The 12,092-nt window shown below is 46.4% G+C and overlaps 1 protein-coding gene across 1 annotated transcript in view; it reads left to right on the plus strand.

Annotated features, from left to right (window-relative positions):
* The window catches only part of mapk13 (mitogen-activated protein kinase 13), an 18,660-nt gene continuing 6,568 nt past the window's right edge, over nt 1-12,092 (plus strand). The window contains exons 1-4 of the mRNA XM_076878462.1: nt 1-223; nt 2,088-2,217; nt 2,368-2,426; nt 4,444-4,549. Of these exons, the coding sequence (XP_076734577.1) occupies nt 111-223; nt 2,088-2,217; nt 2,368-2,426; nt 4,444-4,549 (408 nt within the window). The 5' untranslated portion in view covers nt 1-110. The remainder of the gene's footprint in view (nt 224-2,087; nt 2,218-2,367; nt 2,427-4,443; nt 4,550-12,092) is intronic.

Genomic DNA, 12,092 nt, shown 5'->3' on the forward strand with positions numbered 1-12,092 from the left:
CGTAATAGCTGGTACTTGAACAGTGAGTGTTTTGCTTTACCTTCTGAGCAAGTGACAGGCATACGGGAGGAGGGAGAAGTTTTTTGTAGCTTCGCTTGCTCCTCTTCATCATGGAGACTCGGGCACATTTCACCCGTGAGGAAATTAACAGCACGGTGTGGGAAGTCCAGGAGAAATACACGCACCTGAAACAGATAGGGACCGGGGCTTACGGCTCGGTATGGTGAGTGATTTATCATTTACTGTGCACTGCAAGAAGTGTGTGTCGCATTTGGGGCTCATTCACGTTAGCTACACTGGCTGCACACAGTGTGTAGTGGGCCTGCGTTATATCCTGTACAGTCTAACATAGAGTGGTCGCACAATCAGTCAACTCATGTAGCAAGTAAGCACCTAGTGTCATATTATAGCACGACGACCACACAGCCCGTTATGTGGACCTTACAGTCTTATGTTTACCTGCAGTAGGAGTAGGAGTTATGATTGAAAGTCTGTATTAAAGATGGCCACTTTCCATTTTCATGGCATAATACAGTTACATACAGGACACAGTTAAACACCAGAATAACTGTTTACGTAAAAACGTGCAGCAATTTAAATGTTTTGTTTTCTCTTTTTTTGTTTTGGGTTCTTTTTTTGTTGTTGTTGATTTTTTTTTAGCAATACAATTATTTTTTCAGGCTTACATAAAAATGGGGGATCGGGTGTCAAACCATTAAGGAAACTAGATACAGCCAACATCACTTATCATTGCATTTTTACAACCTCCCTGGTTTTTATTTGGCTAACTGGATACATACAATCCCTGATTAGGGTTTCTAAAATAATTTCTGTTTGCACAGTTAGAATGCTTCAAGTTTAGTCATGTAGCTGCCTTCATAAAATGTTAATAACTGTAAAGAACCATTTGAGAAGAGCTATTCAGAAAGCTCTAAAGCCTATTATTATATTAATATGTCATGAGGGATAAAATGGCAAATGCTGGAACAGTGGCAGCTGTCAAACACACAAGGCCATTGCTACGTTTCATATTGCTGTCACGTAAGTGCTCTTAAGAATAACCAAAGGTCAATATATTTGAAGAAAAAAGCCAGCCTTTTGCCTTTTATCCATTATTGTGTACATTAACCCTTACATTATTGTTGAAATCACTGATTTTCTTCACTGTCAAATGTGCCTTCCTAATGAACTTTACCACACAGTTGTTCTAACTTATTTTGACTAAAAATATAAACTCATAAATTATGACAGCACTTAGTTTAAATTAGACTAAATTTAAAGGGCCTTGAGGTGACAGTTGTTGTGATTTGGCACTATATACATACAATTGAAATGAACTGAATTAACGGATAAAGCTTAGTAGGTAAAATTTTGAGAACCTAGATAAACGGCGAAAAAACTCTTTACTGACCTCAAAGCTCCTGTTGTCACAGCAGCAGTGTTCAGGCATGCTGACTAGGCTTTAAGCATAATAGTGTGGGAGTTATGATCTGTTAAAAAGCTCAGACTGGTCGACCTTTAAAAGAAGCAGCATCTCATGAACACCGTGAACATTATCTGAACCTACCTGTAAATGGAGGAGGGAAAGGAAATAACAAACAGAAGCACAGCCTGCAGTTTCGTGTTTTTTTTATTTTTTTTTATTGTAGCTATTTGCTTGGCATGCATTAGCTGTTTCATGTAAAGCCGGCTGCAATATTTGACATTACTGCATCAGTGTTGTTCACAGCACACAGTGAAGTGTGCAGTGTGTGTTGGTGGATGCGGCTCCAAATAGCCTAACAAGCCTGTCCTCCTACGATTTGGTGCCCTGTAAACATGCACGTCAAGAGCTGCCAAACATTCACATATTGATAACTCTGTAAACCACAGACCACCACACATTTAGAGAACGAGTCCCACATACAGTATCTCTGTCTCACATCATCTATGCTTTTGCTTTGTGTTTCATGCACAGCCTCTAAGTGTGACTGAAACCCCAAAAATAGACTATTCAGTCGTTTTCAAATGGTGAACATTATAGTGAGACTAAAAGGTCCAAGCAACAGCAGCCAGCTAATGACTTGTTACATTATCATTCCCAACAGCTCAGCACTAAATGAGAAGAATAAAGAAAAGGTGGCCATTAAAAAGCTCCACAGGCCTTTCCAGTCAGAGATCTTTGCTAAGAGGGCCTACCGAGAGCTCCGACTGCTCAAACACATGAAACATGAAAATGTGAGTAGACTATACACTATGCATACTCAGTCGCTTTTAGGAAGTTGTGTTTTTTGCATTGTAACAGCACTGTGATGCAGTAATATTCTGTAAATGAGCCATTGCTTGTATGTTTTAGTATTTGTCACCTGCTTCTTTCATTCCAACTAGGTGATAGGACTTATCGATGTGTTTACACCTGCCCTAAGCCTGGATGACTTCCAGGACTTGTGAGTATTCTTCATCTTATTAGCAAACCGCTCGGGGAAAGGCAGACAACACTTTAAATGATCTGCAGGTTCAAATGGTCTGGTGCTTATACAGCACTTTTCTAGTCTAATTAAGAATTCAAAGCACTTTTTACTACTAAAGCCTCAGTCACACACACACACACACACACACACACACACACACACACACACACACACACACACACACACACACATTTATAAAAGCACTTTTTTCTATCCCTGAGCTCTTTTCTTTTTTATCATCAACAATTTTTATTTATTTCATTTTAAACTTCAATAACAGAACTTAAGGATAAATACATAAATAAATAGTTTAAACAACAACAACAACAACAACAAAAACCAAAACAAAGGGAAGTTATCCTATTCTTTCTTCACACACCAATCCCCACACCACCACTCTGTCATTACTCCTCTGTTCTTCAAGTTACAGAAAGCCAGCTTGTAAAGGGGGACCAAATACAATCATATTGATGCAATTTGTCTAATAAACCATAAGTCACTTTTTCGTAAGACGCCAACTTAGCCATTGTCATTAGCCACTCTTCATAGGGAGGGGGGGTTCTTTTTCCGCCAATGCCTTAGCAGGACCCGTTTGGCCGTAGTAAGAGCCAAAATAATCCATCTTTTTGTATAACTGCGAAAATCTCCATCAGAAAGTTCTGTGGTTATACCAAGTATGGACAGTTTTGGTGAGATACCAAATCTCCTTACCCTACCAAATTAGTTGTATTAAGATGATAACTGCACCCATGATATTTTATATTTTATCTAATATTCCATTACACATTCCAGATAAGTATTTCAAAGATCTAGACTTTTTGATCTGGCAGTTTCTTTGGGGTAGCTCACTGCATCGTTTAAGTATTAAGAAACTTCAAGCGAGTGCAAAACAAGGAGGTTTTTCATTGCCTAATTTCCAATGGTAATATTGGGTGATGAACGTGAAACAACTTAGAGCTTGGTTACCTACTGCACCAGTTAAACCCATCTGGTCCCACATAGAGACGGAAGTTGATGGCGGTATTTCTCCTTGGATGGAGCTGTTTGATACCAGTCATATCCCTAAGCTCTTTTCTAACATTTCCGCACACACTCAAATTGCAGTGGCTCCATCAGGGGTAATTGGGGGTTCAGTATCTTGCCCAAGGATACATCAACATACAGACTGGAGAAGGCGGGAATCAAAACACCAACCTTCTAATTGGTGGATGCTCTACTCTGCCTCCTGCCACAGTCGCCACATTAACATGGTGCACATGCTGTCAGAGATCTGTTTTTTCTCTTTAAGCACTCGACACTAAAACTCTTGGAGGAATGCAGTACTTGCAGAAAAAATCTGTGGGGTTTTCTAGTTTAGAGTGATTAGGGAAAGATTTTATAGTCAGGATCATATAAGATTACTCTGTGAGACATGTTGCGACATCTACTTGTAACGTTAAAGAAAAATATGACAACTTAATTTTTCTTTCACTTTCCAGGAAACATGTGAGCATGCCTGTGAAAGAGCCTTTCCCACACTGAAAGCACACTTTCTGTCTACCTTAAAGAGGACATATTGTCCTTTAATTGTCATGTATTATTCAGTGGGGGGTAATAATCATTTGATTCCCTGCTGAATTTGTAAGTTTGCTCATTTACCAAGAAATGAACAACCTATAATTGTTATGGTAGTTTAATTTTAATGGAGACATTTGCTTTCTCACATGCACAGCTAAGATTTAAGCTGCTGCTGCATCACATGAGGAGACTCTAAAAAAGGTGGAAGAATATTTTATTTGGAAGTTATGTAAACATACGCAAGTCCACCAAGCTCCTTGGTCAAAGGGAGACAGGACAGATTACAGCACAGACAGGGTGTGGAAGTTAAGAGTAGGATGACTTGCTAAGGCAGTGTCGTATATCATGTTTGGACTGTTAGGCTGAGGTAATTACTTTACTCTCTGCCTCAGGGTTGTCTCACTGCACCTCTCTTCCTCTTTTTTCCCCCCCCCAGCTACCTGGTAATGCCTTACATGTTTACTGACCTGTCAAAGGTGCGGGGTCAACTCTCAGAAGACAAAGTCCAGTTTCTTGTCTACCAGATGCTTTGTGGACTCAGGGTGAGCCAAAGATGATCTCTACCAAACTTCAGAAATGAACTATATTTATATTCCAATGTAACTGTTTAACAGAGTCATGTCAGAATAATACTGTTGTATATGTTGTTCCAAAATTTATTGGACAAAGACGCGTTTTTTTGTAGTTAGCCTATGTACAACACCACTATGGCACCACCACCTCACCTTCATCTTCAGTTGCTAATTGGTTTATGGGGTCTTCCTATTTATATTCAATAACTTTAAAAAAAGCCTGCTGTGTTGGGTTGATATTAGGTGACTGAGTTAGATGTCTACATTCTTTGCCTTAAGAAACTCCCATTTGTCTGATTAGTTCAGCAGAGTTTGGCTGAATCAGAGCAGAGAACATAGCCCTGTACACTTCAGAATTCATCCTGTTGTTTCTATAAACAGCCACATCATCAATAATCACTAATGGTCCAGTTTCAGTGGCAGACAGACAGAAGGACAGACAGATTGATGCATACTCTGTCAATTTCACAAGGGAAATTGCTATGATACAGCTGCAGGATGAAGACTAAAAATATTATATTCTACAATTAAAAAAAACAACATTGTTAAAAATAAAAGTACCACAGGCCCAGAGTGAATACCCTATAATTTGAGGTAGTGCCAAAAATATATATTTACAACAGTAATTTAAAAAAGGGAAATAAAAAGTTAAGATAAAGCAAAGTTAAATGACAAAAGATTGGGATTGTGCAAAAGTGGAAATGGCATTAATAATTCAGTTCAGTTCATTTTTATTTCAAACATTTCAAACATGTGCCTTCACAATCATTACAAAATATCATTCCATTATTGTTTGAAAAGGAGTAGGCAGAAGTATTTACTTATTTGTCCCTACCCCCTCAAGTTTTACCTCTCATTCATTTAATTTTTTTAAATTTTTTTTATTTTAGTCTTAAATTAAACAGACAACATGTGAAACAAAAGTAAAGCAAAACAAAACAAAACATACATAAATCAAAAACAAGAAAATTAGCAAGCCCCACCACAGTATAGTTTCTTTCATATGAAAAATACAGAATGTGTATATTTGCAGATACACAAGTTATGGAAAAACAAAAAAACCAAAACTAAAAAACTAAAAAACAACCACAACACCATTTACCAGCAACATTACCGTCCTGGGTTAACCCCGTTTTCTTCATTCTTATACTTATTTAAAATTAGGTTTTTATATTTTACTTTAAACTGTTTTATGTTTTTACTGTCTTTTATTTCTTCTGTTAGACTGTTCCATAATTTAACTCCTGCAATTGAGATAGACATAGTTCTTAAAGTTGTTCTAGCACTTTGTATTTTTAAATTCCATTTCCCTCTTAAGTTATACCCACCTTCTCTTTCTATGAACAATTTGCAGATTTCTTTTGGAAGCAATTTATTTCTTACTTTATACATTATTTGCGCTGTTTTAAGCTTCACCAAGTCTTGGAATTTAATAGCTTGCATTTTGACAAAGAGTGCATTTGTATGGTCCCTGTACCCCACATTATTTATTAATCTAATGGCCCTTTTCTGTATTATAGTTATTGTTTGTGTGTTACTTTTGTATGTGTTTCCCCAGACCTCTACACAGTAGCTCATATATGGCAGTAGTAAAGCACAGTATAAAATGTGCAGTGCTTTTTGATCCAACATATGCTTTGCTTTCCCCAGGACGGCAATGCCCCATGCCAATTTCCCCCGAACATAAGTAATGTGTGGCTTCCAACAGAGCTTGTGGTCAATGATCACCCCAAGAAATTTTATTTCATTTAATCTTTCTAAATATACATTGTCAACACATATTTCTACTTTGATGTTTTTCTTTTGGTTTCCAAACAACATAAATTTGGATTTATCTAGATTCAATGATAATTTATTTATATCAAACCACTTCTTTAATATCGTTAATTCCTGTGTGATCATCTCCAAAACCTGTGGCAATTCCACACCTGAACACAGTATATTTGTGTCATCTGCAAATATTACAAACTTTAAAATCTCCGATACTCTGCAGTTCCCTTTCAGTCGATTCACTCGGTACAACACATAAGTATGGGATATCACGCCCTCGCGTGTCCTGGCTGAAGAAACCTTTATTCACGCCTTTACGGCAGATGACGTGTGATGACACGCGCAAGGCCCCGCCCGCACATATAGCCGCTGCCATCACCGTCATCCCTCAGTTCTTACGCTCTTCACCTCGCTGAGAACACCTCTGCTGAGTTGGGCTAGCTAGCTACTGCTAGTTAGCTCCGTTGTCTGCCAACTTGAACCTAGCTTAACTGCCCCTGTTGGTGTTAGCCTCCACCGCCCAGCTGGTGCGTAGGCTGCCCGCGGAGCGCTATTTTCAAGTTTTTCTTGTGCAGCGTTTCGCTTTGCGTTTTGGGAATGGACTCCAAACCGAAGCGAGCAAAGCAGAAATCTTCTGTTCGCCCCTGTCCTCAGGGATGTGGTTTCTCTTTGCACGACAGCGACCAGCACGATGCCTGCCCTGTCTGCCTGGGGATCGTCCACGCTAGGAGAGCGTTGACGGAGCCCGAAGCTTGTGCGTTTTGTCGCCAGCTCCGACGCTCGACCCTGGAAAGACGGGTGACGTTTGTGGAAAGAGTGCTGGGACGCTCGGCTGTCGCACGGCATGACCCTCTTCTTTCCGAGTCTGGAGCCCCGGCTTCGTCCGAGTCCGAAGACGAAAATTTTCAGGTCGATGTCCCCGCGATTAGCTGGGCTGACCACATGGAATACGTTGACGGGTTAGCCGATGACGGACCGGAACCATGCAGGAGCGCTGACGGGCTTCAGCCTGGGTTGAAGCCCGCCAGCGCTCCCCAGGAAGACGATGACGTGCTGGACATCGGCCTGGACATCCATGGTTTGTCGGAGGATGAGCAGGAGAGCTCATTGTCGACCCAATATGCCGCCGCTGCTGCGCCGGTCGGCCACGATGACACCTCTCTTTTCTCCCTGTTTCGCCGTGCCGCTGAGAAGCTGCAGGTGGACTGGCCCTCTCCTCCACCAGCTCGGAAGCCGTCGCGGTTTGCGGGTTTTTTCCTTCCACCGGAGCCCGCAACGGCCAAAAACTGCCTCCCCATGTTCCCAGACTTTCTCTGCGAGCTAACAGCGTCATGGGACAAACCTCTGTCTACCCGCGTCACTGTGCCCGGCTATGGACAGTACATGGAATTGGACGGCGCCGAGGGAGCTGGTTTAGCTAACCCACCCCCTATGGAGCCGTCTCTGGCTGCTTATCTGGCCCCGTCCCATAACCATGGTGTCGGTGGCCCCGCAACTCTGCCGTCCAAGCACTGCAGATTCTCGGCCTCGCAGCTGGAGAAGATTTATCGGGCTCAGGCCGGCACCGCTCGAGCCATGAGCTCCGTCACCATGCTCCAGACGTACCAAGCAATGTGCCTGGCGGAGCTTGGATCGCTGGTTCCGGAGGACAGCCCGCTGTCACCTCTTCTTAACGAGGTTAGAGTCACCACGGATTACATCCTCCGTGCGTCTCGCTGTGCAGCGCTCTCCCTGGGCAGAGGGATGGCTTCGACAGTGGTGGCGCAGAGGCACCTGTGGCTGACCCTCTCCGACGTCCCTGATAGAGACAGAGCTGTGTATCTGGACGCACCAGTGTCTGCGGCTGGGTTATTCGGACATTCACTTGAAGCCATTCAGGCTAGATTCGATCTGAGGAAGAAGCAGACGGAAGCTCTGCGCGACATCATCCCCAGACGCCAGCCCCAGCCCACTGCTAGCTCTCACAGGCCCGCCGCTCCTCTGACAGCTGGCAAGAGACCGGCGCCCACTGCTGGAGTGGGAGGGCCGCCGGCGAGAGCACGTACTCCGGCCCGAGCTCCACGCCAGTCGGCCTGGGGCAAAGGCCCTCCCCCGGGCCCCCGACGGGACCCGACGCCCAGGAGGAAGAAGCCTCAGCCCTCCTAGCTGTGATTGCGAGTGGGGAAGGGATCCGGCAGCAGGGAGACGCTGCTCTTACCCCTCTGTTGCCGCACAAGAGGTGCCGCTTAAGTTCTGTTCAGGTTGTCAGCCCCAGAAGGCGCTGCACTTCCCTATCGCGGTCTCCCAAGCACATAACCCCTGCACACGGTTCGGATGTGTTGAATGTTCAAGCGACCACATCGAGTGTTCCCGCTGTTTTTCATTGTTATGCCCCGGAAAAGGTGCACCCAACAAAATGTATAAATGTACATGTTCCCATGTTGCAATCAATAAAGAGTGTTGTTTACTCTCAAACAATCTCAAATGCTCAACCTGCAGGCGAAATGAGCCAGGTCAGGCAGGGGATGCAGTCCCCTGCAGACACACTGGGGGGCGACGGCGCCCCGCCGTCAGTGCTGCAGGCCAGCCGGCTGGCTGCTCACTTCCCTCAGTGGCGCGCTTGCGCCCCCTCTCCGTGGGTGCTGCAAACCGTTGCCATGGGTTACCGGTTGCAGTTCCGGGTCAAGCCGCCTCGTTTCCAAAGAGTCGTGGACACGATTGTCAACCCCGAGGCAGCCTTGGTACTCAGAGAGGAAATACAGGCGCTATTACAGAAGAGAGCAATACGGGTGGTCCCCGCTTCGGAGACGGACAAAGGTTGGTACAGCCGTTATTTTGTCATTCCGAAGAAAGGGGGAGGGCTTCGTCCCATCCTCGACCTGCGAGTCTTGAACACGTACCTGCGAACGTACAGGTTCAAGATGCTAACACTCAGACAGCTCCTGAGTGCAGTCGGCCCGGGAGATTGGTTTGCGACAATCGATCTAACAGATGCTTATTTTCATGTCGCTATACACCCGAAACACAGGCAGTTTCTGAGGTTTGCATTCGAGGGCGTAGCCTACGAATACCTAGTGCTGCCGTTCGGGCTGTCGCTCGCTCCCCGCACCTTTACGAAATGTGCCGAGGCAGCGCTAGCGCCCCTCAGGAAGAGGGGCATCCGCATCTTGGCCTACCTGGACGACTGGGCTCTCGTGGCTTGCTCCAGAGAACAGGCGGAGACGCAGCTGTCGCGGGTTCTGTCACACATTCAGACACTGGGGTTCTCTGTGAACTTTCAGAAGAGCTCGCTAATCCCAGGTCAACAGATCGCTTTTCTCGGTCTGGAAATATGCTCTCTTTCCAGCCGCGCACGGTTGTCAGAGCACAGAGTGGCCGCGTTTCATCGCTGCCTCGCTCAATTTCAGCTGGGACGCAGACTGCGTTTCCAGACGATATTGCGCTTGTTGGGCATGATGGCATCTATGATCGCCGTAGTGCCGCTTGGGCTGTTGAAAATGAGAGCGTTTCAACGCTGGACTCTCTCTCACCGTTTGTGTGCTTCGCGTCACCTCCGGAGGAGGCTGCCGGTAACTGCGTCTTGCATGCTAGCTCTCCGTCCTTGGAGGGAGCCCGGACTACTGCACCAGGGCTCTCGGATTGGGAGGGTGTTGTTTCGCAAGGTGGTGTCCACAGATGCTTCCCTAAGTGGGTGGGGAGCGCTGTGCGAGGGTGCGTCAGTGAGAGGGATCTGGTCCGCAGCTCAGCGCCAGCTGCACATCAACCACTTAGAGCTGTTAGCAGTGTTCTTAGCTCTAAAGCGTTTCCGTCCAGTCCTGCAGGGCCAGCATGTCTTAGTCAGGACGGACAATTCAACAGTGGTGTCTTATATAAACAGGCAGGGAGGAACACGCTCTCTTCCCCTGTTGCAGCTGTCTCGCTCTCTGCTGTTATGGTGCAGTGTTCATTTTCTGACTCTAAGAGCCACCCATGTCCCGGGCCACCTGAACCTGGGGCCGGACCTTCTCTCCAGGGGGGGTCCTCTGGTGAGAGAATGGAGGTTACACCCTTCAATAGTGGCTCAGATTTGGGATCTATTTGGCGAGGCGCAAATAGATCTTTTTGCTTCCAGGGTGAATGCTCACTGCCCCCTGTACTTCTCCATAATCGACCACGATGCACCCTTGGGCTTGGACGCGCTAGCGCACCAATGGCCAGACGTGCTCCTGTATGCATTTCCCCCAGTGGAAATGATATCTCCAATTCTGGAGAGGGTGCGTCGGCATTCCCTCTCTCTGATCCTGGTGGCCCCTTGGTGGCCCGCGAAGTCGTGGTATGCAGAAATAATCAGCCTGCTTGCAGCAAGTCCTTGGCAGCTTCCTCTCCGCAGGGATCTCCTCTCTCAGGCGGGGGGGGAAGTGTTTCATCCGCGCCCGGATCTGTGGCACCTTCATGCTTACCTGCTGAGAGGTTAAACTTGGTTGCTAAGGGTCTGCCACCTAGTGTGGTAGCGACGATTCAGAGCGCCAGGGCCTCGTCTACTAGAGGCTTGTACGCTTACAAATGGCGAGCCTTCGAGCGATGGTGCCGGGACCGCCACACTCTCCCATTTCAGTGCTCTATTGTGGATGTTTTGACATTCCTGCAGGAGCTGTTGGATAAAGGCCTTTCGTTTTCGACGATCAAGGTTTATTTAGCGGCTATATCTGCTTGTCATATCGGTTTTGACGGGGTGACACCAGGTGCGCATCCCCTCGCCGTGCGTTTTCTGAAAGGGGTTCGCCGGCTGAGGCCCGTGCTTAAGTCCAGTGTCCCTGCTTGGGACTTGTCTTTGGTGCTGGAGGCCCTTTGTGGCCCTCCGTTTGAACCCGTTGAGTCGGTAGATATGAAACTTCTTTCGTATAAGACCGCATTACTTCTCGCTTTGGCCTCGGCGAAGCGAGTGGGGGACCTTCATGCGCTGTCTGTGCATCCTGCCTGCACACAGTTTTCTCCTGATGGCCGCAAGGTCGTATTGCGTCCGAATGCCGCCTATCTTCCCAAGGTCATGCCTGCATCTTATAGTTCAATGGAGTTTGAGTTGCTGAGCTTTTGCTCCCCTCCTTTTGAATCTGAGGAGCAGAGGAGGGTGCATTCTCTTTGTCCGGTGCGTGCGCTACGCACCTACATTGAGCGCACTCGGGATGTGCGTTTGTGTGACCAGTTGTTTGTCTGCTTCGCTAATCCGAATAGAGGTAGAGCTCTGTCCAGACGGAGGCTGTCCCACTGGATTGTAGAAGCTATCTCGCTGGCATACAGCACCGGAGGTTTTGCGTTGCCCCACGGGGTGGGAGCTCATTCCACCAGGGGGATGGCGACCTCATGGGCTCTTTTTAGAGGGGTGCCTGTGGCTGATATTTGTGCAGCGGCTAATTGGGCGTCGCCGCACACTTTTGTGCGGTTTTATCGGTTGGACGTTACAGCCCCTTCGGTGGCTCATGCTGTCCTTTCTGCTGGGTCTACCACTCACTAAGGATGTGGTGGTCCCGTTCCGGTTCGGTGGCTGCTCTGCGGGGCGTGTATATAGGTCCCATACTTATGTGTTGTACCGAGTGAATCGACTGAAAGGGAACGGTTAGTTATGTCTATAACTTCTGTTCCCTGAAGGAGAGGAACGAGGTACAACACAGGGTGGCCCCACTGAGCGGTTGGCTCGGTGAAGAGCGGCTATCGAACTGAGGGATGACGGTGATGGCAGCGGCTATATGTGCGGGCGGGGCCTTGCGCGTGTCATCACACGTCATCT

Source organism: Maylandia zebra, linkage group LG20 (assembly GCF_041146795.1).
Source record: "Maylandia zebra isolate NMK-2024a linkage group LG20, Mzebra_GT3a, whole genome shotgun sequence".
NCBI classification, from domain to species: domain Eukaryota; kingdom Metazoa; phylum Chordata; class Actinopteri; order Cichliformes; family Cichlidae; genus Maylandia; species Maylandia zebra.